The sequence below is a fragment of the Oreochromis niloticus genome, linkage group LG1 (assembly GCF_001858045.2).
Source record: "Oreochromis niloticus isolate F11D_XX linkage group LG1, O_niloticus_UMD_NMBU, whole genome shotgun sequence".
Lineage (NCBI taxonomy): Eukaryota > Metazoa > Chordata > Actinopteri > Cichliformes > Cichlidae > Oreochromis > Oreochromis niloticus.
The window spans coordinates 14,008,922-14,036,919 of NC_031965.2; the positions used below are offsets into that span (position 1 = coordinate 14,008,922).

The window sequence follows — 27,998 nt, forward strand, 5'->3', positions numbered from 1 at the left end:
AATTAGCATTATTACAAATACTTTTTACACAAAATAATACAACATGCAAAATGTTACCTAATTATATTGGTTACAATCAATTAAAATGCATTTTTATAAAACTGAACTGTTTGAAACTGATACATTGTTACAACTGAAGTGACAAAGCAAATAAAATGAACTCCTTCTCAACCAGCCATGATTATATCAGCTTTGATAATATACCACAAATCACATCATTGTCATTTGCTGATTTTACTATTTAAAATGCATGATTTTCGGGAAAGCGCATTTATAGTTTTACATGATGTAACTGCTCTGTTGTTACTGTAACACAGATTACGTGTCTGTTTTTTCAGTTAATTTAATTTATTGATAAAAACATTTTTTTTTCATTATTAACACAATTTACCTTACGCTACATTGCATGTCATCTCTATTCTCATCACCTCCTGCGTGATAATTAGCATGTCACAATAAAAAATACACATAAAGAAAGAGATTTTCGTTTCCACGTGACATGCTGTTTAATACAAATACCCAACAGGAATCAATACTTTCTTAATAAAAGGCCTAATTAATATTTCCCCTCCTCTAAGCCGGTTATTTTTTAACCCCCTGTGCAAGAAGAAAAAAAAAAGAAAAAAATGAATTACAGCACTGCGCGGTGGACATGCGCGAAGCTGCAGCGAATATGGCGGCTTGCATCTGATAGAAAGTGAGGAGTCTCGCATCAAAATACCCAGTTGACACGGTTGGTACGGCTCATCCCTCTTTATTAGTCTCGTGTGCTGTTTTGTTTTCCGTGCTGCGGTCAAAAGCGCTCAGCTTTCCTACTATTAGCGCACGCAGTGTCGGAGAGCGGAGCGTGTTTATACTGTAGTCTGTGCAGACGGGCTGCTCGGTGCTGCTTACAGTAGCTACATAGAACTCTGCAGCTTTCCCTTTGCTTTCTGTTTACTGGACTAATGCAGAGGATTGCTCTGCAACTGAGGAGGAAAAGAAAAACACCCGTTTAGCGCGATCCTGCAGCCTTGTAGTAACACCGCTGTGGATACAGTGTATCGTTAGCAGTGTTTAGCCCGTGTGAGGAGCACTGTCCCGCCCACTAAATGTGACCATAACCCAAATGAAAATGCGTCACAGACTTTTCTTCACATTTAAATTTCTACCTTCAGCTTGTTTAACTTCCTCCCTCCTCACAGGCTGCAAAATAAAAAAAAGAGCAATGCACGTTTTTTTTTTTTTATTTATTGTTTTCCCCCAAACCTGCATGCTGTTCTATTTCAAAGCTTTTATGCGACTCGTCTTTAATGCTGGTGTTGGAAAAGCAGTTTGGCGTGGAAAAAAGAAAGAAAGAAATATTTTGCTGTTAAAGTTATGGGGTCTGAAAGGATATCCCAAGTTATGATCGCGGAGGTGACGCCCTGCAGCGGCCAACACACCCCTCAGCCTCCCAGCAGCAGTAATGTGATCCCTTCACCGTCCGGTCTCCCAACTGTCCTGCCTCACAGAGGAAACACCAGGCCAGGCCGAGAGCGTGGTTTCAAACCCGGTTTTGGAAGCTCGTCTCACTCTTGTAACATTTTATTGAAGAAAAAAAAGCGAAGACAGTGATGTAGCGCAAATAAACATCCCTCATCATTTAAAAAAAGAAGTTATTATTCAACAGTTGAGTAAAGGTGTTATTATGTTATCTAATAATCAGCAAGTCACCTTCCCCCATTTGGTCGTTGAGAGTTGGTTGCGTGGAGCAACTGTCTTCATTCTTCATCAGATAAATAATTTCTCACTTTCTCTTTTCTGTTTGTCTCTGAAATGCTGTTAAAACTGAAATAATGAAAACCATTCAAAACTATTAGATGTTCAGTTTACAGTTAAGAATGTGCAGCGTTACTGTACTGCACTGTAGTCCATTATATTTTTACTCTCACGTTTATTTCTCTTCTTTATCTTTTGTGATGCTTTAAATTTTATTTAAAAAATACAAGTAAAATAATAATAAGAACCCAAACCTTTACACCACATTACTCTTTGGTTTTAAATTTTTTTAAGCATTTTTTTTCCACATTTTCACTCCCAAACTAAAAAGAACAACAAAAATATTAATAATAAAAAAAGAAGTTAGATTAATTATTAATAGAAATAAACAAGGTACCTTTGACTCTTAATTAAGAGTCAGAAAAAGCTTTTGGGGGAAGATGACTGATATTTGTTTTATTGGCCGCCTTTATCTTTGATCGAGAAACAAAACAAACTTTCTTTGTTCCTCTGTTATTGCTTTACTAGCTTTCTTCCACAACTCGAAATCCTAATAATTTAGGACCGGTTAACATAATACAGTCAAAAATCAGTTTGTAGTAGAAGAAAGAATTTTTTAATTTAAACATGTGTGCCTTATAAAAAAATAAAAAATAAAATCAGTGACAAACACTTTGACAGCTCGTCCTGTTGAGTGAGAGTTACGGCTTTTTCACGTCTTCTCACTGTTCCGTTTTGTGAACGTCGCACTAATCCCAGATCAGTGGCTGCATGAGTGGAAATGGAGATTGTAAAAATTAAGTGCTTCCTGGTCTGCGGGGCAGTTTTGTCTGACCCTCTTGAGCAAGGCGGACAAACCAATGCAAACACTGAACCGGTCTGGAGCTGGAATCCTTTTCATGTCTGCCAGCAGACGTCCCACGTCCACACGTCTTAATGGCTTTTTATGGCAGCTTGGAATCTTTATGGCTTCTTCTGACTCAGTGGGATTCATTGCACAGGGGGGTTAGAGAGAGGGGGGTTTCAGAGGGAGGGACGGCCACAATACATTGCAGATGCTAAAACTTTGAAGCACAAAGAAAGGAGACATTGTGAGGCTTCTGAAGACATCTTAACCTTTGAATTTGTGGATTTAATTTGTATTTTTGTCTCTTTTGTGTGCTGTGGATTATTTTTTTTTCTTTTCTTCAGTTTGAGCTGTAGCTATGTACAGAATTTGCGTGGAGTGTCACTGTGCTGACGTTTTTCTTAAAATTGATCCTCGGTTTTGGACCAGATTTGGAGCATAAGCAGTGTGGTAACAGTTTGATTTTCTTGAAAAAGGAGTAGTAAGCTGAAAAGCTGCTAGCAGATGAGTTCACATGGAATTGAACTAGTTAAAATGAGCGGTAGCATTGGACATGTTTTAGTTACCTCTTTGCCTCTGCTTGAAGTTCATTGTTTGTCTTGCACAATGAACAGCTCTTGCGCATCCTCTATGACCCCTGAAATTTAAATGTGGAAAGTTTAGGTAAATTATAGGTCACAATTAGAAAAATAACACAGAGGATTTTGAGAAATGACTGATTTTCATCCCATAAAATGACTAAAACATGTTAATCCAGCTCTATCAGTACTTCCCTAACTTGTCTGTATTGTGCCACAAGTGGCACTCAAACAAGTGTGGACGCTATGTTTGGTAGGTACTATTTTTAGCCATGTTTGGATTCAATTGGTTGTAGAAGCACTTGACTCAAAGTAATGGTTACGAATGGTCGCCTGGTGCAAAAGCATGGCTCACTATGCTTTTAGGTAATTCACAATAACAGGAGTAAGTTAGTAGGCTTTGGCTACACAGTTGGATAGAGTCATTTTTCATTTTTGGTCTTTTTCCCCGAGATTTGTTGAGAGTGAGCAAAATATCACAGCATTTTCGAAAAAGTTCAAGCAGGCTTATTTGCGAAGCAATTTTAAACAACGAGGTAAATGGGTGTACTTTACAGATGACAGAAAAGGCGAAAGACGACTTAAAAAGACATTTCAACAAGATTTAGATGAAACAGAGTGCAGGATAAAATAAAACAGACTAAACAGGAAATTACACATTAGAGTGGACTACTACATGGACAGAAATTTAATTTAATAAAAAAAGCTTTTTTTCCCCTCCAGTTTGTAATTCATAGAAACTGAATGTTGCCTTGCGGTGTATAGTTTTCATCTTGTGGACAGCAAGCAGACATGTTCCAGACAATCTGAGAGGTCTGGACATTTCATAATGTAGCAGCAGATCTGAAATGTAATTTAGCTCTAAACTATTTAGTGCTTTATAAAGCTGCAGTAGTATTCCAAAGTAAATTCTCCAACATGGATGCGTAAACATTCTGGAAACTAGAGGGACGTCAGCTTTCTAAGTGGACACATTTTTAGAATAAGTTTATAATTCGTTAATGTTGTTATGTGGGTTTAGTACAGAGTATTTTCCATTTAATTATCTGAAATAATTAAATTTCTAACGTTGTCATAAGTATAAGTTTATGTTACATGAAAAATCGCTTGTGCTATTAAGTGGTTGCATTTGATCTCTGCTGAGATGAACTCTTTTGACTGTGTTATTTCTAGCATCTGTTTGGGTAGCTGCCTGCCTGACTTGACCCCAAGAAGCACAGTCACCATGGGCCGAACGCCACACAGAGGTAAGCCTGCACAGTGCCAATTTGATCCAAAACGCCCCCCAAAAAACCCCAAACTAAAACGTACATCCCAAAACGATCAAAATTCTCGCTGATTTTCTTCTTTTTTTTTTAAACAAAGACACGATTGGAGTCTTTTATGTTTGGTATGTTTGAGGTAGTTTGAGAACTGTTACAATGCCTTCATTCTCACAGTAATTAAAGTCTGTATATCAGAAGCTCCATAATTCTGATGAGCCGTTCAATCACCGCTTTGATTTCAGATCAAAAGGAGGAGAAGAAGGAGAGACGGAGCAGCATCACAGCGGGCTCTGCTCTCGACAAGTCTAATGGTTAGCTGTGCAGATCTCTGCCTTGTCACTCCTCATTGTTAACCCTCTCATTATCAGTCTAATTTAAAACAATTTCTTTTATTAATCCAGCCACTGCAGTGTCACCACTTCCACAGTTAGTAACTCATTATGTCTTTTTTTAGTAAGTTTCCGGGGTAGGTTAACAAAAGCACCCCTGCTTTTCTAACAGTATTACTCACATTCTTTTGTGTATTTCCGACATCCTGCGCAGACTAAGCTTTACTTTGCTTTTAGAAATATAAAGTGGGGATTGCTTCTTTTACTTTCACTTAAATTAGCCTGAGTGTTATTACAAGGTTTTTTTTGTTGATTGGTTTTATTTTAACACATGATTTTTTACACTTTTTTGACCCGTTCTGTATCTGAGTGATCAGCGTTTTGTTTCTGTCCTCTGTGCTAGAACCGTTCAGCTGGGAGGAATATCTGAGAGAAACTTCCTCCACTGCAGCGTCGCCCTCTTGCTTCAAACAGGTACTTGATCATTAAGAAGCTTTTTTAAGATGCCATATCATTAATTTCCCTTTTCAGCATATTGCTTCTTTCCTGGCACTAAAACATTCTGCGATGATTTCAGACAAAAGAGGGACTTCCTGATTGGTTTATTAAAAAAAAACACACGGTTGTTGTGAGTGGAGTTTATTTCATATACAATGATCCACAGTGTTGTGAAGTAGGCATAGGCATTAATATGGAGTTGGTCCCTATTTGCAGAGTTTCCACTCTTCTGGCTTTCTGCAAGATTTTGGAGTGCTTTGTGGGAACTTTGTGCCATTCATCCAAAAGAGCGTTTTTGAGGTCAGACACTGATGTTTGGCAAAAGGGCCTGGCTGTTCTAGTTCATCCCAAAGTTGTTTGATGCGGTTAAGGTCAGGGTCATTCAAGTTCTTCCACACCAAACTTCAACCGATGCCTTTACAGGCCTTTCTTTGTGCAAATGGGGCTCAGTCATGCTGGAAAAGAAAAGGGCCTTCTCCAGACTGTTGCCACAAAGTTGAAAGTATAGAATTGTTCGAAATGTAATGTTAAGGTGTAGTACGCATGACAAGTGAATTGGTTTCCAGTAAAGAGCTGCATTTTGCACAGCTGCACTCCCATTTTTATGAGCTTTACCCCACTGGTTTAAGAATCTTTCAGCTTTATGTCATCAGTTTAAATTGTTAGAAAAATAAAAAGTTATCAAATCTAATAAGTAAAATTCTGAGAAAAATGAAAAACTAGTAAAGTATTACATCTTGAAAGTAACCTTCCAGACATAACTGTAAGAAAACCTTGACTGGCTCCCAAACATATGAGCACAATTTGTTATATGAACCGTAATAGTTACAATCTGGCTTTTTACCTTAAATATTTCCTCAGTTTGTAACATTTATTATCCTTTTTGAAAGTTTTCTGTGTGTTTTGTCTCAGCTGTCAGTAAATACATCCATAATTAAAAAGACATTGCAGTTACAAACATTACATGCATTAATATCAAAGAGTGCTGTGGCAGCAGCAGCAACGTCACTAAGAATCAAAACACCACAATCTACAAGCAACACACAATCCATATCACCTGGATTTGTTCCTGAGCCCCTTCCCCCTCATTTCTTTGTATTCTGGACTTTAGCCTGAGAGATGGACTTTAGACGATCCAATGGCTGTTAAGCCGTTCTTAATATAGGGAAACAGGGAGAAGGTATGCCAAACTACTCATGGAGTGGACTGAAAATCAGTGGCAAGAGGTCTCATGGACAGCATGTACAAAGGAGGTCAGCAGAGAGGTACAGCGATGAGTCTTTCAGTCATCAGTTATGGATTGCCTTCCCCAGAGAACAGAACAAAAGGCAGCCAACATCCAAGGAAGAGCTTTCAAGAAGCCCAAGAACTATTCCTGAAGACGACTTAAAGAAGTGACAAGCTGCCTGAGAGAGTTCAGGCTGTACTGAAGAATAAAGGTGGTCATACCAAATATTAATGTTCCAGCTTGGTAGAATTGGAAAAGCTCAGTTTTTGTCTTATATACTGTGTTTCCATTTGTGTGTGTGCACATGTTTCAAAAAATTGCACCTCTTTCCCGTTTTCCAGGAAAAATACAAGAAATGGAAGTCGCTCTAGACTTTTGCACAGTACTGTATACTGAACAACAAAATGATTCTCGGGCACCGTGTCAGATAGATCAGATGGGCTAAATACCACAGGCTGCCAAAGTCACAAAAAACTAAGACAATTACCAACAACTGTTTTTCTTGTAGATGTTATTGCCAGTACACATTTGGAACATTAGCAGACTCATCTTTCATGTTCTATATTTGAAGCTGAGTGTACACACTACTCTAACGTCTATCATTGTATCAGCCCCTCGAACATGGAGCGATGACTGAAGGTCTGTTGGTATCCCTCTGCAGTCCAGAGTCCCCCCCTCCAATGACTTCAAGGCAGGTATGAAACTTGAAGCACGGGACCCTCGCAACTCTAACTCGGTGTGCATCGCAACGGTGATGGGGATGATGGGCACTCGGCTACGCCTGCGTCTGGATGGTAGCGACAACACCAACGATTTCTGGCGGCTGGTCGACTCGTTGGACATCCAGCCAATAGGAACCTGTGAGAGGAACGGAGACATGCTGCAGCCGCCGCTCGGTGGGTGCCTTCCTGCTGTTACCGGGAACACTTTGATTATTGAGACTTCCATGTAACGTTCAGGGCATGTTTGTAAATTGAAATATCTGAATGATTACAGTCCCTAGAAACTAAAAACTTACTCAAATATATTTAACAAAATATGATAAGCATGTACATAATGCATTGAAAACATAACATTATGATCGGTATTATTTGGTTTTAGAGCATACACAAAATAATTTTGTACTTAATTTGCCTAATTGAACTCTCCCAGTGACTGTATGTTGCCAAAGGGTGTATGTTATGTTGTATGTGTATTTCGACTTGTAATAGTAGGAAAAGCACAAGTGTTCCTTGATAATGTTTTCGTCTCTAAGTGCAGTTTGGTGACATTGAGTCTTATTCTAAAATAAACAGAATAAAAATATCCTGCACTTAAAGGTACTTCATCATATTTGTGGAAGAACCATGTAGAAATCCAGTGTGAACATAAAGAAGTCCTGGTCAGTGATTTGCAGCATTAACAATCAGGTTAAACTGAATTGTTTTGGCCTTGTGTACAGGTTTCAGGATGAATGCATCCTCCTGGCCCATGTTCCTCTTACGGACGCTCAGCGGTGCAGAGATGGCCCCAGCTTCGGCTTTTAAGAAGGTAATGACAAAAATAATAGGGCAGCTATGTTTAGTGAAAATAATGTTTAAAAACTGGGTAGAAATTTTTAATAGTAAAGTCCAGAAAACAGCACGGCCACATTACTAAGTTAATTTTGTCCATTTTAATCACACAATGAAATCTTACTCTGTATGTGGGCTCCGTGCACATTCTGCACAGTTTATCTGCCATTAAAATAAAGCTCCATTAGATTTGCAGGATTCATTTTATTTGCAAGTATATTTACGTGTTTCGTTAGGAACCTGCCAGCCCTGCCAAAAACTACTTTCAGCCTGGTATGAAGCTGGAGGCTGTGGACAGGAAGAACCCTTACCTGATTTGTCCCGCCACGGTGGGTGAGGTCAGAGGTCAGGAGATTTTTGTCATGTTCGACGGCTGGCGAGGCGCCTTTGACTACTGGTGCCCCTTCGACTCCAGAGACATCTTCCCTGTCGGCTGGTGTGCCCTGACAAAACACAACCTGCAGCCACCCGGAAACTTCTGTGAGTGCTGCTTTGGTTCTTATGTTTTTTTCTCATGCATTTTTCAGGGCTTTTTAAAAAATCTGTTTATGTGAATAAACAGTTAAAATATATTATTCAAGAATGAGGTGACATGGGATTTTCAAATTGATACCATAAGTATATCTACTAAATCCTCTGATAAGTTTGAATGTCAGTGACCTCGACCTCATGGTCAGAGGTTGAGTTTCCTGAAAATCTTGTGTATGCGATAACTTTAGAACAAGGCTACGTAGGATTTTGAAATTGATATCATAGGTGTATCTACTAGGTGGCTGGGGGGTCACACTGACGGCTGCCTGTTTATTTTTAACATGGTATAATATCATGTGACTTACTGCCTTAACTCAGCTAATCTCAGGAGCTTAGGCAGAGGTGTGCCCGGTTTATACCTGGATGTAGGGGCAGTGTGATGGTGGAGATGCTAACAGTTCACAGCCAGAAGGTCCTGGTTTCAAAGCCACTGGATCGCTGAAGCTTTCAGTGTAGCGTTTGTATGTTCTCCTTTTGTCTCTGTGTCCTCTGGCTTCCTACCATAAATTGGCTCTCTGTGAATGGCCCTCAGTTTTTTTAACTGGTTAAGAAAATGAATAGATGAACAATTTCCAGATGTTTTGAACAGTCTCATCATTATAATTTCTACTTACAATATATATATTTTTTTTGTGAAATTAAAAAACAGAACAAAAACAAACTCAGGCAGAGGTTTGTTGTGCTCAGTAATGTTATCTTACCAATAGGATTCATGTTATCATGGAACAGAAGGTTCTTATGTGAGAAGTTTGGTTCAAATTTACAGAATTAATTAACAAGCCTTCTATTATTTATTACTGGTTGGTAATCTTGGTCAGATCTCGGGCACTACACGTTTTGGCCTCTAGAGAGCAGCAGAGCATAAATGCTGACATGCGTCAGAGCTGTGGCATTACATTGAGATCAGAGTGGCAGAGATACAGTAACTGTGTGCGTGAAACATGGTGTAAAAAGTATTGACCTAGTTGTTGTGTGCTTTCACTTCTCTTTAAATAGGCTTGGGGTTTTTACTTGGCTTAAACTGAGAGAAGAAGCGTGAGTCTCGCTCTCGCCATTTTAAAGGCAGACAGGCTTTGTCTTAAAATAGGAGTGCCTTATTTTTTCTTCAGAGCTCAAGTTTTTACTTTGCATCAGAAAACATTTGAAACTCTTTCAGTCAGATTACCGTCATATTCTCTTCATATTTCTGCTAACATTTTATTTATTTGTTAGTAAGAGATTCACTACAACACGAACTGTACCCTGCATTTACATAGACGTGCAGAGGGACGCAAACAGGATTATCTTGAATAAAAAATCATCTGTGTCAAACTGTGAGGGTGCTAAGTTTGCAAATGTAAAAGTGGAAGCATTTGCAACGAGTCATTTACTTGATTAAGTGAAATTAATTGTGTTTATTCAGTTACTCAATTTGTTGTGGTGTGAACGTTTGGAGTGAGCTGGTCCGTCAGCTTCAGCTGTGTGAGGAATAGATGCATTTTGTGTTGATTGTATTACAGCTAATATGCATTTCTGTGTGTGTGTGTCTTATTATTTATTCTCTCAAATGCTCAAATTTTGCAAACCATATAAAGGAATTGTGAATTATGGCCTATCATGGGCTAGCAACCTGTTCATGGCTCACAGTGGACGCTGCATTTTGTCCAGTGTCAGCATGGATAGACTGCACTCCTGCTCGGATAAGCAGGAAGAAAATAAATGGACCTGTGCTATGTAGGCTACGTAGGATTTGTAGCCACAAGTTTGTAGATGTTGCCCCCGGTTAGGCTTTTATGGTAAAACAGTGAGTCTAACAGTAAAATAAACACAGACAAATGAACCAACGCAAACAGTCTGAAACAGTGACTAAAACAGGACAGGATATGAGAAGCACAATGACTGAAAACAGAAGTTAAGAACAATACCAAAAAAAACTTCTCCCTTCAGTGGGTTGATTATTTACATTAAGGATGTTATAGTGTTTTATATAATGATAAGGATATTCAGATCCTTCGCAAAAACAAACAACAAAACCTCATTTAAAACAGTCTGATATTTATAATTCCTAATCTAGTAAATTTACATAAGCATTATGAGCAAAATGGTTCAAGTTAATTCATTATTAATCAGCTATTATTAGTTATAATGAGTCAGTTGAGGTGAAGCTTTAGCTGCATGTGGTTTGATTAAGCTGTAGTTAAAGTGTAATGAGATTATAAAAATAACAAAAATAAAATAAAATGTAAACACTCAGATAAAGTATCACTATCATTAAGATGTAATTACCAGTAAATGATGTCATAATCACTGCTCCCTTTTCCTAAGTGTTACTCATTTAGTTTTTATAACGGGTCAAATATTTCAAGATGGTTTCTTTGTCTGAAATCATATAAGAGGGCGCTTGCAGAGCCATTTCACAATAATTATTTTAGTCAGCTCCAAGCAGCAGAAGTTGGAAATAATGTATTAAACTGTAATAAATAAATATAAGAATGGAATCAATATAGTTTATGCAGCACCAGAAGCTTTTCAGACAATGGACTGTCTTGGTCCATAGTCAAGGTTGTTTAACCAAAGTACAAAAAATCTAAAAAGCTAACCAGTTTAGGAATGTCAAGGCTTCAGTTGGATTTGTTCTTTGTGTGTGTTGACTTGGCTCGGTTGGCGGGGTTATGACCCCCCGCTCTGACCTCCACACAGAGTCTACAAAGTTCCCTGAAGACTCAGCTTAAGCAGATTCCAGTTTCTGATCTTTTTATCATACATTAGCGCTGCTTTCCATAACTGCAGGCTGTTTTAATGTGCGGTAGCTCGGTCTACTCTCGCCTCCTTCTTGCCCTTTTGAAGACGTGACAAAGTTGCGTGGCAGCCAGAGCAAAACTGCAATCATTGATTTTTTCCACGGAGATACAGTTTTGGTCACGTACGCTCGGAAAGAACACATTTCAGTTTATAATCCTCTGAAACGTTTTGTATGTGGGGGAAATTATTTGTCCTGTTTTGCTGAATTAAGTATGTACAATGAGGCCGAATGCCTTAAACGTTAGTGCAGCGTATGTGGAGAAAATTGAGCTTATGTCTCTGGACACTGGAGAGGACAAATATCACAGGAGATGACAACATAAAGATCATTAATGTTTAAGATCTTTATCAAAACATAATTTTTTTTGAATAATATGTTTCTTTAATCGTCCACTTAAACTAAAGATCTATCTTGTGGATTTGTATTCTTATTAAAAAAATGCTTTTTCGTTTGCTGGGAGCTTTTTAGAAAGCTTGTTTGATTAAATCTGAAAACATTACTTATTACTATATATATTAAACGTATTTGTATTTAATCCGGTACTGTAAGTCCCTGTGACATTTTTGCAAAGTAGACATGTCCACGAGATAGAGAGAGGCACAGACCAAAGTTTCACACTGGCCTAATGACGTGGAAAGTTTGGCAAGAAATTCATCTGTTAGAATACTTTAAATATTTATAAATGCTTCGCCAACTATGTGAAGATTTGTCAAATGCGCGTGCTTGTGTGAAACAACTAAAGACAGAAAAACACTGTGCTGCTTCTTTAAGTACTGTGTCGTTTTTCTGTGGAGGCATGTGTGACAAAACAGTCCTAGTGTGAGTCTGTGGGAATTCGAGCTTCCGTTCCTATTATTAGTGTGAGGGCAGCACTGAGCTATTAACTATCAATCAGCGTGCATTATGTGCTAATTACACTCAGCAGTTACGTAGCATGTTTCCATGTGATTTTATCCAGTGCAAAATGCTCAGAGTTCAGCTGTTTAGTTTCTTTGGCTGCTATTTAGACACTTGCCATCCATCAAAATCACGTTGACGAATGGCTCTTGAGGTAGTCTGTTGACTCTGAAACTGGGGTTTCTAAACAAAGTTTAGCAGGTGTAATAAATATCAATCCTCCCCATGTTTGCTGTTAAGGTCATCAGCTCCCATCTAGCAGTTTCCTCCCCTTTAGCCAATTGTTGGTGTTCCCTGTTTGAAGAAGCTTGTGGTTCTGAATAAAGCAAGAATCTTGATTAATAGGGAGGTGTGTGCATGTGTGTGTCTTTTTCTTTTTTGTCTTTTTGTGGGTTCTCCACATAACTGATGGATGACAACAGTTATGTGCCATGTCAGAGCATGTTTGCAGTGCTGGGGTAGGGAAGGTTGCAGCTTGTTTGTGTTTCTGTCCACTAAAAAGATATTAAATCCCACTGTAGCTCTGTGAATTACACTCAGGCTGGCAAAATATTAATCACTAAAGGTGAGAAATGCCATCGTTACGTAACGTTCTCCATGTGAGTTTTCCACAGTCTTTATTTCTGGGGAAAGCCACCCCCTCATTTCTTCATAGTTTGCTACAAAAGTGTGAAATGGGCACAGCAATTTATTGAAATGTGTGTAAAAGTACAGAATATGAGGCAAAAACAGAGTCTGTATAATTCTATATCTGCTTGAAATTGAATTTTTGGTATGATCACCTTTATTGTCCAACTCTCTTAGGCAAGCTTGTCATTTCTTAAAGTAGTCTTCAGGAATAGTTCTCCAGGTTTCTTGAAGGAGATTTCCAGACCGTTGATGCTCTTGGATGTTAGCTGCTTTTGCCAATCAGATGCTTTCCAGATGGTATTGAGTGGTGGATCAGAATCTGATGGTCCTTGGCTGTGTGCGTAATTCTGTCAATTTTGTTAAGCTCTCCAACACCACAGGCTAAAATACAGAGCCAGACCATGGCAGAACCATGGAATTACCATCAAATTTCAGATCTGCTGCCGATGATTTTCAGTCCAGTTCTTGTGTAATTTGGCATACCTCTTTGTTTTCTCTCTGTTTCCTTTCTTTAATAACGGTTTCTTTGGCAGCCACTCTTGAGACCATTTCTGGATGGATCAACTGAAGAGCCAGAAATCTTTGCTGGACTGTTTCCTAGGTCTTAATGGCATGACTTTCAAATATTGTTTATCTGCTGTAGGTAGTTTTTAGGCCTACCACACCTTCTTTTGTCCTATAATTGAACAGTTTCCTCAATTTTTTTAAGGACACACTGCACACCATGCTGAGATATGCCAAGAGTTCAGTGAAAAGCTCTTCAGGAATCATCTAGATGGTCCAAAAATGCTATTTTATGCCCATCAAACTATGTTATCTTTGGCACTTTTCATAAATTCAACCAAAGAAATGGGGAAAAAAATTTTTTATAACAGGCTGCTAGTAACAAAGTACCTACAATGACCACAACACACCTGTCTTATGTCTACACATAACAGAAAACTTTTTAAATTAGATTAAGTTTTATGTTATGTGTAGAAAAACACATAACATAAACTGGTTCATCCCTTGAGTTAGGTGCTTGAATGATTCACTGGTTAGTATTAAGTGACTTAACAATGCCAAAAAAAACATAAATGTGAAAATGGTCAGATGGAAGATGAGTGAAAAAGCAGCCAATGTCCAAAGACTTCAAAAGACCTTCAGAAAACTGGAGAACTATAACGTGAACTCTTAGGTGTGATATTCACTGTTTTAACTGCGCCACGTGTGAATTCTTTATTCAGAATTGCTGCTGTAATTTATGAAGATGCTGCACTGTCTTGCCTTTCTTGTGGCATTGACAGTGATGCTAATCGAATTGAATTGAATTGAATTGAACTGAATTCAAACAGCCAGTGTGCAATCGTCTTGATTTATATGAACTCTGACAAGTTGCAGAAAGTGACAAAAAAGTGACAAAAAACCCCCCAAAACTGACAAAACCTGGCTTTTTATTATGTGGTTTAGTGTGTTTAAGCAAGTGAGTGAACATGCAGCAGTCCCCTTCAGTTTTAAAGCAATGAGGCCATTGTTAGTTATTTCATTTGGAAGCAATTTTGAGTGTGACAGACGGGTTAACAGAAGGACAGAGAAAGCCTCATCTGCAGACTTTGTGCATTCTTCCAGTGAAATGTCATTGTAACTCCTGAATTCTTCCAGATGACTTTTTCTTTTTTCCATCTGAAATGAATACAGCTGAGTGATTTAACAGTGCTGCTCCGCCAGCCATTGTTTAAGCTCCTGATTTACTCACGGTTTGTAGTGAATTAGTGCTGCTTTGTTTTTATGGTAAAACGCTGCTACGCAAACAGTGACACTAACAAGCCCACACAAACAATCTAAACCAGCGACTAAAATAGAACAGGATGTGATAGAAAAATGAATGAAAACAGAAGTTAAGAACAAAAACAACAAAAAAAAGGTATTTAGAGAGAAAACGTCTGCTTTGAACATCTGTTTTTAGTGTGATCAAAACCAGAGTCACAGCCTTTCTTTGTGAAACTATCTGCAAGTCTGTGTGTGCGTGAGGTTTTTTCCCTTTGTGTGCACTCTGAAGAGGGGGAGAAAAAGAATAATGTAAATCACTAGACAGCTACCATGTTTGGATGCGAATAAGTGAATAAGTAGGGCTTGGTTGAGGTGTTAATGAGCTGATAATTATCTGTGCATGTGCGAACAGGAGTGAGAGACTCTGTAATTACTACTACGTTTAAAAATTCTCATTAGCTTTCATCAAAATTCTCCTGTTGCGACCCTGCTACATACTTTTGAAAGAAGCTACAGAGGACGCCAAGATTGGGTGTAATTATTTTCCTCTTTGTACAGTAAGCATTTGTCATTATGCCTGTTTTTTTTTTTAACTTTTGGTGTGATGCGTCTTTGTGTTAGTTTATTTGTCTCGTCTCTCTGAATAATGCATGAAGGGTAGAGCTCGTCGCCGTGTTAGCACACGTTGACACACGGCAGTCATCTTTTGTTTGTTTTGAGGCAAATTAATACTTCTCGTCGTCTTAGATTCTTATGCACGGGATTTACACGTGTTTAATTATTTCTAAGTCTCACTTTTTACCCGCAGTATACTTAATGGGCACACAAGCAGGAAGATATTTGACTTAGACATTCAGTAGCAATCAGTGCAAAGGAAAGAAAGCATTCTTGCAAAAGCAGACATAAAAAAACAATGATGTTATCAAATGAACATATATCTATCAGTGCTTAGAGTTAAGAAAATATTTTTTCTTGAATCTGCAACATCAGCGCTCCTTTTTTTCCCTTTAGAAACAGATTAAGTTGTCTCTGAAGGGACTTTTCCCATACTGGCTTCCTCTGGCTGCTCTGTTCCGCATTGTTCCAGAGTGAGGGTGATATCCGACTATGCCACTGCTTCCTGATGCTGGACCTGGCCATCTTTCATCAGGGAATGTCTGAATAGGCTAGGGTTACACTGGTGGGGGGTGTGGGGGCTCCGTGGTTGCGACAGTGTGTGTGTGTGTGTTTCTATGTTTAGTGTGAGCTTGCTTGTGTGTGTGCCTACTCCAAGAGTTTGCCCCTTTTCACCCGTCTCAATCAGGACTCTTCTGATCCAGGTTAACCTCTCTCCCCCCCCTACAACCCCTACTTTCCCATCCCCCATCCACTCCTGCAGCCCCACCATTAACCCCTGTCCCCTCCCTCATCTTCCCCTCCCCGAGAGGCTTGCTTAGAAGCAGGTGACTGATGTAGACTGTCGATATAGCCTACAGATAACGCTAATAAAGGGCTCAACTCAGTTCCCTCCACACACCCACTCTTCCTTCCCTCCCTCCTTTTCTTTACTCCTCCCAAAACCCCTATGCAAATCTTACCACCCCTCCCTCACCCCTCACCCCGCCTGCTCATTCATTGGGAGGGAAGCTTTGCAGCGGCTTTGACCAATGGCAGAAGCAGGAGCAGCGTGGGCTTTGTTGTGGGCTTCTGCCGGGAGAAAGCTAGAGAGACGGAGAGGGGAAAGACGCACAGAGGCAAACTGAGAAAGCAGCTGATAGAGGCGCAAAAAATAGACAACAAAGTACAGATGAGGACAGGATATCAGAGAAAGTTATGAAGAGGAAATAACAAGCTGGGACAGAAATCAACAACGGGCTGAAAGAATAAAGAGTTGCTTCAAAGAGAGAACCAGGAAGCAACTGTTCTCACTCACTAGTATTGTTATACACACTACTGTTACTATCGGCTAGCGGCTGCCTTAACTTCCAGTATTACTAATAGTGCTACTACTACGAAAGCCACAACTGCAGAAGTGAAGCTCTTCGTTTCTCTGCCGAGGATTTCCTGGTGAGTCGTCTTTGTTTATCAAGTTAAGATTCTTTTTGCGCTTGTGCAAATGAAAGAAAAACTTCTTGTGAGGTTGATGTGAGCTGTGTTTTCACACACATAGTGATTTGCTGTCTGATTTTGGAACAGTAACATATTTCTGAGTGGGCTGTGCTTCACTGTGTTTCACAAGTCTGCTGTTTTCTAACTGAAACATGTCTGAAGATCTAACAAATTAACAATGCTGGACACAATCATGAATTTCCTCAAAACAGGAAGTAGCGGTAGTAGAAGAGCGTTAATATGATTTCTTGTTAATATAATTGAAATAATTGTGTAGTTTATTAGAAAACTCCCGATTTCCTTTATGGTGTTGCTGTATCGAAAGCTTAAAAAAAAGGAAGTGAAAAGTGATCCTACATTTCACAGAAAAGTTGTTTCACAAGTGCAGAGGACTTGTTTGGTGTGAGGGGTTCAAGCTGCTCTCTTTGTTTAGCTTGATGACTTTTTGAGTCTTTTTGCATTCATTCAGATTCATTGTTAGAGACCAATGACTACTGCCAGACAGACTGACTAAGAGTCTGAGGATTTAACAGTATTGTTGGCTGTAATTAAGTTTAGAGCTCCATGTGTTTTTCATCATGTCTTTCTGTGTGCGAGGCATCAGGATTTAGTTTGCAGAAGGCTCCGGGAACGATTAGTGCACATCAGATCTGCTATACGTGCACTTGTCTTTGACTTTTGTAATCATGCAGTCAGTTCAAGGAGTAATTTTATTGTTTTATATTGTGTGTTTTGAAGATGAAGACTTTGTGTGTGTGTGGACAAAGACTCTTGTACTATACACACACACACACTCACACACACACACACACACACACACAACCAACTTCCCCTTCTGCTTTCTACACACAGTATCACAGTTAAATCTGCATCCGATGAGTTTTACACTGCAATAAATTCACTCAAAGGAACAGCCTGTAAGTGTGTGTGTGTGAATGGACTGTTTGCTTTGAGGGTGCTCTACATGTAAGTGTGTGTGTGTGTGTCTGTGGTGTAATTAGATGAGAGGGAACTCTGTGGGGCCCCTTCCCCCACCCCCCAGACAGCAGACACACTTCTCGCTCCGTGATGCCGTTCTCATGCGTGCACAAACGCACACACGCACACACTCTTGCCAAACACACGCGTGTTTCCTCAGGCGGTTTCTTACACAGGTCAGTGGGTCGAGCTGGAATTATATAGTCATGATCAGTACCATATGGCTCTGTTTGGTTACACTGTATACATGCTAGTGTTGCTCAGACATATTAAAAAGAATTGTTGCTTTTTTTTGGAAAACTTGGGATTATTTATTTTTGCTTGTTGTTATTGTTTCTATTTGTTGAAATTGATGTTTTGCCTTTGTTTTTTAACCAAAATTATCATTGGTCTTCTTTTTAAATCCCTTTTAGCCATTGTGCAAGCCACGCTGCTTTTTTTGTCCCTGCCTTTTTATGTATTTATTATTTACTGATTTTCATATGGTACAGAAACAAAACAAAAAAACTAAAAACCCAAAGGTTTTTCCTTGTCTCGTTAAGATTTGTCACCTTAAAATGACCAGACTTTTACCAGTCCCAGTTTTTTTAATGTATTCATACACATTACTTATTAAAACAAATGAAAAAAGTGCTCTTTTACGTATTTAACCTGCGACACTACTTCTTGTATTATGCTTTGTGTTGCTTTGCATCACTGGCTAAGGTGTAAAACTCAATTAACAGTATAATTTTACCCTTGCACATGCCCACTATGAGACCACTAATTAGGGAACTATATTATGAAAATCTTCTTGTCTCTTTTTGGAACGAATTTGAGAAAACATACAAATCTACACATGTACAAAATGTACACAAACCCAGAAAAAGGCATTTCAATTGCACATGAAAAGGTACACTGATTTTTAAAAAAATTGCTATGCAGATATTTAAAGAGCTGGTGTAATGCAGGTGATGTGATTATGTGGGATTAGTGGCTGTAATGTGATTGCTGGTTCTAGGAACAGTGCTTTGTTACGGACACATCTGATAGATTGTTTATTTGTGATTCATTAACAGCACAGATTAGCCTCAAGATCACGTGCCTAATATTGTGTAGATCACCTAAAGAGCTCTGACCTCTGGTGGTGTCCTGTAATGTTTGTAGTTTGGCTCATTGAGTGTTGTGAGTTTTGTGGGTTGGGCTTTTTCTGACACATCGGATTGGGAGCTGGGAGATTTTGAGGCTAGGTGAATAACATGGGCTAATTATCATAGTCTGTTGACTCCTTCCTGATTTTACGTGAGTTGCTCGAGTCAAAGTTAAATAAGAATAAAGGCAGGGACCCACAGCTTCCCAGCTTCATATGTGGACATACAGCAGTTACTATTTAACCTTTTTTGCATGCAGCCTCCTAAATGTGAAGCAGTCATTAAGTCTGTGCAGTGAAACTTCAAATCCACAGGGTGTGAAATGACCTTCAGTGGGAGGGTATCGGGTTAGCTTTGCTCAGTGTAAACATCATATAGCTTCACCGTGGAGCTGGAACAGGCTGAGAGCCAATATGACTGCGATACTGCCACAGTGACAGCATTAAATGAAAGTACTTTATAAGCAGATTTTTTTTTTGTTGAAAAGCTCAATCATTATTTCAATGTGACAACAAAACCACTATGTGTTAGGATATGACATTAATCACTAGTGTGGAAATGTTACGTGTGGCGTCGGTAGCTGTCACATATGTGACCGGATTATGTTTTTTTGCAGCAGGGAAAGATCAGAGAAGAGCCCCAACCGAGATTCCCTACGGTGAATTAAACCCGCTGATACTGACTGGTACCCTGCAAACATATTTTGATCTGCCTTTGTAGGGTTTATACTCTGAGTTCAGTGTGAATGAGCGTACCGCTGTGTGTGCAGGTTGGTATCGCCGCCGGTCTCTGAGCACGCTTTGTGTGACCGCTCCTGGTGAGCAAGTGAGCCTTCGCCCCCTGAAATAAGACACTGCTCTCTTCTACGCCCACTTTCAGTCATTTCCCAATTAAGCAGCTTTCAGGGCGCCCAGACTGGCCCCTCAGAGAATACTGTAGACCTTCCATAGTCGCTCCATATTGCTTCAGTCAAGGGCTCTAATGAAAGCTTTTGCCCCTTGAGAGCTTTAACATGCACTCTCAGGCCCCTGCTCTCACTAAGCTATACATTTGTATTGAAATAGGAGATGTTCTTTCTTTCTTTTTCTGTTATCTGGCTACATTTCTTTCACACATTTTCTCTGATAATTATATGATTTTATCACAGAATGAATGAATGGAAAAGAGCTGCTGGTGCCACTGCATAGTCATATTTTTTTGTACCAGGGGCTGTTACCTTTCCTCTCACTTCCTTGTTACTTTATTACTATTTTAACACCTGCTGATTGGAATTTAAAGTACCTGTTATTTCTTTCAGATATATTCAAATAAAGCGTTTTAAGTTGGAAATTGTATGTGAGTTGTTAAGATTGTTTTTCAACATTTCTTTTTCATTTGTTTTGGGTTGGAGGAGGTGGAGTCTTTTATTTTGACATAAGGGATGAAGGACAGATCATGAGTCTCTGTTCTGGAGAAGCACGTATACGTGATCCCAGCTTATCCCACACTGCTGGATGTCGGCCTGTGTGCAGTACTAACATTTCACGATACTGATGTCAGTGACTAGTTTTTACAGTTTACACAACATCTGACAACATCCTTGAGTAATAAGAAATGCCATTGAAAACCTTAAACATTACAACTATATATTTATATTTGTCTTATTTTTATTAATATAGTATTCTTTGCTGATTATTTTTCCCCTAAGGTTACTATTTCAGATATAGGTTAGATGTGTCGTTGCTTTTGTTATTTTTGTTTTTTTCTTTTTTTGAGAAAGTAGCCAAAACATTGTGGTCCCAACTCGCAAAATAACAAAGAATCATACAATTCTCTGTTTGTTTGAAAAGTGAAACTGAAATGAAAATGGAAACTCAAAGCGGTTTTCTGAGGACTCGTGACTTTTGACTTTGATTTCAGAACGGGGAGGAGCCCAAGACAAAGGACCTGTCAATCCCAGGGGTCTCTGAAAAATCAAAACAAATCTCCTCTGCAGGGCTCAGTTATTCATTTCCCTCGGCTTTTGTGTTTCTTTTAACTTTTGCTTTCCACGCTTTGGCTCAACGACCTACAGCAAAGTGGATTCTCTGCACGTCTTAATTTAAAGCCTCTGTATGGGTGGAGAGTAAATATGATTAGGACACTGCTGTGTGTAAAGAACCGTCAGTTATTGAATAATTAGCTGGCCAGCTGAATAAAAGTCAATCTGCAAATATTTTGATAATTAAATAATCATTTTAATTAAGCAACAAACAAAAGCCGTAAATCTGATGGTTCCAGCTTCTTATTTGATGCTTTTCCTTTTTTTCATAAGTAATCTGAATAAAGATTACTTTGTTAACCTTGTAATCCCAAACGGAGCTCATCTGATAGGCTACATGTGTTTTTGACACCTCTACATCATCAGTGTGATTTTTTTCTTTCCCCTTGAAAAACCGGACACGTGCAATAAGACATAAACTACTGTAAGCAATAAATTGCACAAAAATGTACACAAAAAGTCACATATGCTGATTAATATTTCACTTCATTTTTTTTCAAAGGTCAGAAGGTTCAATTAACACAATTTTTAAAAAGTTAGAATATTCTAGTAATTGTTTCATGTTTCAGGCTTTACAGGGTTAAAAGTTAACTGAAAGAGATGCAGCTAATTGCGGCCCAATATTTTTTAGAATTTCATCTTTTTAGTAATGAGAAGTATCTTGATTTCTTATATCTCTCGGATCTTTTCCGTGTACTTATTCTGTTTCTCCATATCCTCTTTTATTCCAGTTACCCTCCCTGGTGCCCTGCTTGCCCCTGTTTCTTCCACCTCATCTACACGTCGCTCGTCTTTTAACTCCTCCTCCATGCAGACCTCGTACCGACTGCCCAACCCCTTGCCTCCCCTCCCTGTACGCAAGGGTGTCCGCGGTCGTCGTCCCAAATCCCAGACTATCGCTTTATTGAAAGCAGCGGCAGAAGCTGCAGCAGCAGCAGCAGCGGTAAATGGAGCGTCACAAAGCCCGGCCAGAACTAGCACTGAGACTCAACTGGCCCCCAGACCACACAAGAAGAGAGGACCTAAGCCTAAGAACAAGGTGAGATGTCACCAGAGCCGCAGTCTCTTGGCCAGTGACTCTGCCGTGTCAGAAATGGTTTAGAGAAAGAGAAAATACAGTCAAAAGTTGATTACTAAAAAAAAAATGTATAACTAAAAATGTCCTTACTTTGAAAGCCACTGTATGCAGTGCCATCCATGTGAAGAAGAGTTAAAAGAGACAGTTAATAAATGATTATCTAACAGCCTTTGTAGGTTACTGAGATTTACTGAGAAAGGCTTTGTTTGTTTTTTGGTTCAGAAGAAGCCTCGGGTGGTACAGTCCCTGGGGGCGTCATCAGTTACAGCTCCACCTCCAGAGACCAGATTGAGTATCAGCCACGTCTCAGCGGACAACAACAACCTTAACAACAGCACAAATGTAGTTTGCACAGGTAAAAAAAACAAAACAAACCAAAACAGATTTTAATGCCTCAATACTAAATATTTATAGGAAAATTGATCAAATGATTTTGTGTGCTTTATTTTTGTAGACGTTAACATGAATTAGATGAAATTGTGATTTTTTTTCTTTCCCTATCATACTTCTAACAGAAACCCGAAATTATGAAGTTAAAGCATGTTTCAGAAATGTTTACAAATGGTTAATTATCATTTAATCTTGTCTAAAAATGGATCGCCTATGACTAACTCAACTGTATGATCAGACATGTATTACATTTTTACAGAGCTTAGGTCACCACAGGTCACTCTGTGTATTGCTCTAGCCATTGAGTTTGGTTTGCGATAAAATTGGGATGAGGCATAGATCAGTGTTGGAGACATTAACCATGTCTGAAACTTTGGGTGTTTTTAGGAGGATAATGGTCTCTATTGCAAAATGGAAAAAGCTTGAAATGAGCAGAACTGATTACATTTACTCTGTTTACAGAGATTACAGTATGTCGGGGTTTTGATGGATTGTAGCATGAATTATCTATTCTCATGATTCTTTAAATTGGACCAAATGGCACTAAAAGGACATAACAAAGAAGAGGAAGATGTAAGTAAGAGGAAGAGTATTCTCTGATGAGCCACCAATGGAAAAACTATTTGGCCCTGATGAAAGTAGTCACATTGTTCTTTATACAACAGAACCACTTCAGACTTTACGCTCCTTTGCCATGCACCTTGAATATTATGAAGTTGTGCCAAAAACCTCTTCTCTGTTTCTACAAACCATAGCCATTACTCATCACCTGGTTAATCTGGTTAATCCCTTCAGAGGAAGCATGCTTCAGCATGCTAAGAAGGGTCATTCTTAGCAAACCAGTCAAGGGGACTATGGAACTAAGGGAAGGAAAATCCAACCAAATACAGAGAAATTCTTGGAAAAAACCTTAGAGTGAATCAGTGGTTCACTTTTCAGTATTACAATGCCCTTGAGTCTTCAACTAATGCAATGCTAAAGCAGCTTTGGGGCATGTCTGTCTGCACTTTGTAGGTGTAAAGCTTTAACCAAGAATACTCAAATGGGTTCCTACAAATGACTAAATCAAGGGTTGTGTACATGATAGACTGCAGATTGTCAAAACATGACAGTCACAATGTGCTACGGAGTGTAAACGAATGCATCTGTTTTAAATTAAAGTCTATATATAAATTGTCGATTTAAGTTTTAGTAACTCTAGTTTGATCCAACAGCCTCGATCAAACTCCAATTAAAATTTGTATTCTGCTATCTGTATTTTTTTTTTTTAAAAAGTCTAATTCTTTTGTGCTCTTTGCAAATGTTTCCTGTATTTGTGCCATCTCAGTGTGTGTCTATGTGAACAAGCACGGTGACTACGGCCCGCATCTTGATCGAAAACTGGTGCAGCAACTCCCAGACCACTTCGGTCCAGCTCCAGTCAACGCAGTGCTTCAGCAGGCTGTTCAGGCCTGCGTCGACTGCACATACCAGCCCTCTGTACTGCTGTCATTTCTGCAGAGCCAGTCCCATACAGGAGGAGAAGTCATTAGAGGTAAATCAGGAGAACACCATGGAATAATATGTGAACAATATAATATCTAATAATCTATATCAATGAAGGTTGATGACACATCTAACATGTATTTGAGTAAAATGCTTTGTCCTTTTTCTGTAATTGTTACAAAAAGTGACAAAAAAATATGGTTCGCATAAGTATTTTATTGTCAGGAGCATATTTCCACAATCATTATCACTTATTATAAAACAGTGCCTTTTAATTTCGATTTTCCAACACTGTGCGTCCTAGATGGGCAATCAGCCCAGGGAAATTGGTTTAAACACATGTGAATGTACTGTGTGTGTGTGTGTGTGTGTGTGTGTGTGTGTGTGTGAGAGAGAGAGAGAGAGAGAGACAGGAGAGAGGTGGAATAAAAGATGGTGCCTGTGGCAGCAGCTGATGTGAGCACTGTGTCTGTAATAAGAAGTGACATGTGTGTCTAACCTGGTTTGGGATTCTGGGATTGAGTCTCCCTCGGGGGGTCGGATCGGGAAGGCTATGGGAGAGGTTGGGTGGGGAGAGGGGTTTTAATTTGTGGATTTGTGCAGGCTTGGCTTGGATGGGAGGGTGTTGTGCCGTGTGGGATGGGGTGAAATATGCAGGTTTATAAATGGAGAGTGCTGCTAACCCAAAACCATCTGCTGTTTTCTTTAGCTGTGAATGCATATTGTGTGGTGTGTGTGCGTGTTTGTGTGTGCGCACACACTCAGATGCAAACTAATAGCTGCCATGTTTTGCCTCCAGTGCGGTCAGAGCATGGAATCCGCTATGTGAAGCTGCCCTCTGCCTCCAGTGCTTCTTCTGTGCTGCGGTTCCTGGAGAACATGTGCCAACATCTGGAGAGTGACAGTCTCTTCAGCTCGCAGCCTTTCAGCCCCTACAGCAACAACACTCGCTTCTACAATAGGGCCAAGTCAGGTGGGGGGAATGTGTGCATGTACTGACTGTAAAAGTGAAGAGCTTTAATTTTTTTTTTTAAAGAGCAAGATTAAAGGTTGTGAGCTTTTAAGCTTTCAAATTTATTACAAGCTTTGATGGAGTGTGGTGTATTGTAGTGTAAAGTTTTTGACACGCTGCTGTTTAATGAGTCTGTCAGCTTGTCACTGTGTACATCGTGCTTTTTTCCCCCCAGTTTTCTTCTTGGACTCATGAAGTCTTAATCTCCTCCTCTTTCTTTATTGAAACAGAACCGCTGTCTGTTGCTGAGAACGGCCTGCCTAACAACGATTCCTCTAAGGATCCCACTCCGAGCCCCCGCCCCCTTCACAACACGCCAGACTACAGAGCAGCCAAGAGGGAGCGTCCGTATTACCCTGGACACGCACAGACGCCGCCGCCTCTCCGACGAGTCAGCTCCAACCCCACTGAACCTGGCCCAGTGTGTGCACACAGACGAGTGGAGGGTAGGATTAATTACACACAGTCACAGACACACCAGGTTTTTCTTTAACCACTACACAGACAAATATCCCCCTTAGTTTATTATGGGGTTTGTTTCTCCTTTTACTTTTATTGTGACACAATTTATTTATTTTTTTTTTACAAATGGTGAGACAAATATCAAGGCCATGTTAACAGCTCACCCTAACATCAAACTATTGCAGGGATCATTTCTTTCCTTTCTCATAATTCTTAATTTGTTTTTCTTTCCTTTTGCCCTCATACCTCGCAGCAGCTAGCTCAACAACAGGTCCAGACCACATGAAACAGGACAAAGATGCTTCCGGAAACAGCGCTTCCTCCTGGTCGGTTGATGATGTCATACGGTTCGTCCAAGAAGCCGATCCCCACACTCTCGGGCCGCACGTGGAACTGTTCAGGAAACACGTGAGTATTTCATTTAACTTAACCTCACTCTTTTTATAAAAATTAGTTTTATTTTAATTCAACAAACAGCCATGCACTTAGATAACTGAAATGTTAAGTAACATACATTATGGACAAAGACGACCTCTAATCTTCCTCTTGTGGTCTACAGAAGTATACACAATATGTTACTTTGTTGTGCTAAAGGAAGTTGCCTGGTTAAAGTCATTAACATTTTTATTAGACTGTTTTAGAGAAATGAATGAAGCTTGTACCAAGCTGAAAACATCCTCTTGTTCCTACAGGAGATTGATGGGAAGGCACTGATGCTGCTGCGCAGTGACGTCATTATGAAGTACATGGGTCTGAAGCTGGGCCCTGCGCTGAAGCTCTGTCATCACATTGAGAAGCTGAAGCAGACCAAACAGTAGAGGATGAACGCCTGTTTGATCACTGTCAACCAAACACACACAAGCAAGCATTATTCTGCAGTGATAGGATGCAGTGGAGTCCACACGAGCCACGGTTGTAGCTACTAACGAGGACACTGAGGTCATGTTAGCCTTACGTTGTGTGAATTCTGAGGCATTTTTAGAAACCTGAAAAATGGAAGTGCTGAGGATTTCACCGTCATTCCTCAGAATTAGTGGAAGACACTTTGAAGCAGCATTCGAGCAGCTGTGAATTTGGGGGAAAGTTTTAGCAAAAGTCTAAACACATAAAGGAAAAATGATAAAAAATTAAGCAATTCTGAATTGTAGTAAAACTCCCCAGTGGACTGTTTTGACTTGAAATCGGTGTCTTCTTTAAATTCCAGACATCTGTTTAAAGTACATGAAGTTACTCTTAGTACATGAAGTCAGCATTTACATAGCTGTAATTAGTGTCAGATATCTGATCTTAGGTTATTGTGTTTATGTCCTTTTTGCCTTATTTTGAATAACTGGATGCCATAATTTGTCAGTCTTTATTAACTTACCTCTACAGATACACACGGATGTACACTATAGGTTTTGTTTGTATTTAATTTTTTTATTTACTGTCTGGCTTTTTTATTTTCTTTCCCTGGTCAGATTTTCAGGGTGGCTGCTCTGCACAAAAGACGTGGAAGGTTAGTTCAGGTACTGGCAGTGAACGTCTCGCTGCGTAATTTCTAACAAGGCAATAAAAGCTTCTGAATGACTGCATCTCTTACAGACTGTCGGGTTTAGTTTTATGCATGCCAGTAGTGAATGTATGAAGTCATGAGCATTATTGATGGGTACTGATCAACAGGGGCGCCCTAGTTAGTTTATGTAAATTAACGTGGAAATATTGGAGAAGCTCAGTTTTCTGAAGTCATTAAACACCTCATTTATAATCTTTTTAGGTAACTATCATTTTTGCAGAGCGGGTACACTTCCTATTTAAATGATGACTCTCATTTTTGCAGCGCAGGCTGTAGATGAAGACGAAACGGTTACCGAGGAGTTAGTTCTCTCTCATTTGTGTTTGTCAGTATGCGGCAGGACATTCAAGCTAGTTAGTCTCAGCTTGAACACTGATGTGTTTATATGATTGTATTATGCTTGGACAGTCAAACCCATTAAATACACACAAGACATACAATGACTGGAAGGCTGTAAGTGTTTTGGCATAGAAATGCAAGCAGGTCAAGCCTGAGCGCTGTACAGGAAGTCAAAAGTGCTCTTTCGTGGTGGAGCACAAGATGGAGAAACTGTTTTGTACAAAGTTGAGCTAAAAAGTTGATTTTTTAAATATGATTTTTGTACTGTAACAAAGTGTATCAAGCGTAAGTGTAATCATTTCTTTCTGCCTGACAGTTTTTGTTGTTGTTTTTTATTTTTTCCTGTGTGTGTGTGCACTGTCAAATAACTACGTACGGGAAGATATTGTGTCTGAGTAATTATTCACAAGTCTCAAAGTATTTATCTGTTACTGATGGCAGAAATCCTCATTTTCTGAACATTTCAGAACAATTTTCAAACCAAATCATGTCTTTTGTAGCTGCATTTCACACTGTTGCTCTCCTGTAGTGGTAACAAGTTGATACTTGAAACCGTTCTTGCTTTAATGTGAAACTCAGGTTTTTAGTAAGATTTGTTTCTTCTTAGATGTTTTACATCATTAGAATTTTGTGTTCATTGCTAAAGCATAGAGGGACTGCACAACAACCATGTATATTTTCTATGCCTTGTCATCTCGCTTTGCAGCATTTCATATGTATATATATATATATAGATATATACACGACTTTTTACTGTATGTTCAACAAAAGATGTTTGTTAAATATGTTTGATATGTATTCACACGATTAAACATTTGTTTACATCATCTTAGT

The 27,998-nt window shown here is 39.3% G+C and overlaps 1 protein-coding gene across 4 annotated transcripts; it reads left to right on the top strand.

Moving 5' to 3' along the window:
• The first annotated feature begins 616 nt into the window (after positions 1–616).
• On the top strand, positions 617–27,991 carry scml2 (Scm polycomb group protein like 2). Of its 4 annotated transcripts, none has more exons than XM_003445807.5 (14): positions 617–733; positions 4,339–4,412; positions 4,673–4,741; positions 5,163–5,233; positions 7,147–7,381; positions 7,927–8,015; positions 8,275–8,518; positions 21,575–21,882; positions 22,144–22,276; positions 23,639–23,845; positions 24,596–24,769; positions 25,039–25,254; positions 25,524–25,678; positions 25,963–27,991. In XM_003445807.5, the coding sequence occupies exons 2-14, from the start codon at positions 4,391–4,393 to the stop codon at positions 26,086–26,088; spliced, it is 2,049 nt and encodes a 682-aa protein (XP_003445855.1). In that variant the 5' UTR covers positions 617–733; positions 4,339–4,390; the 3' UTR covers positions 26,089–27,991. The 4 variants fall into 4 exon arrangements, with proteins under 4 accessions (XP_003445855.1, XP_005466864.1, XP_005466863.1 ...); XM_005466807.4 differs by having other exon boundaries at positions 25,527–25,678; XM_005466806.3 differs by having other exon boundaries at positions 639–737.
• The last annotated feature ends 7 nt before the right edge of the window (positions 27,992–27,998 follow it).

Coding starts and splice junctions, on each gene's coding strand:
- scml2 (XM_003445807.5), top strand. CDS start 4,391: ATGGGCCGAACGCCACACAGAG. Junction 4,742..5,162: donor TGCTCTCGACAAGTCTAATG/GTTAGCTGTGCA, acceptor CCTCTGTGCTAG/AACCGTTCAGCTGGGAGGAA. Junction 23,846..24,595: donor AGGAGGAGAAGTCATTAGAG/GTAAATCAGGAG, acceptor TTTTGCCTCCAG/TGCGGTCAGAGCATGGAATC.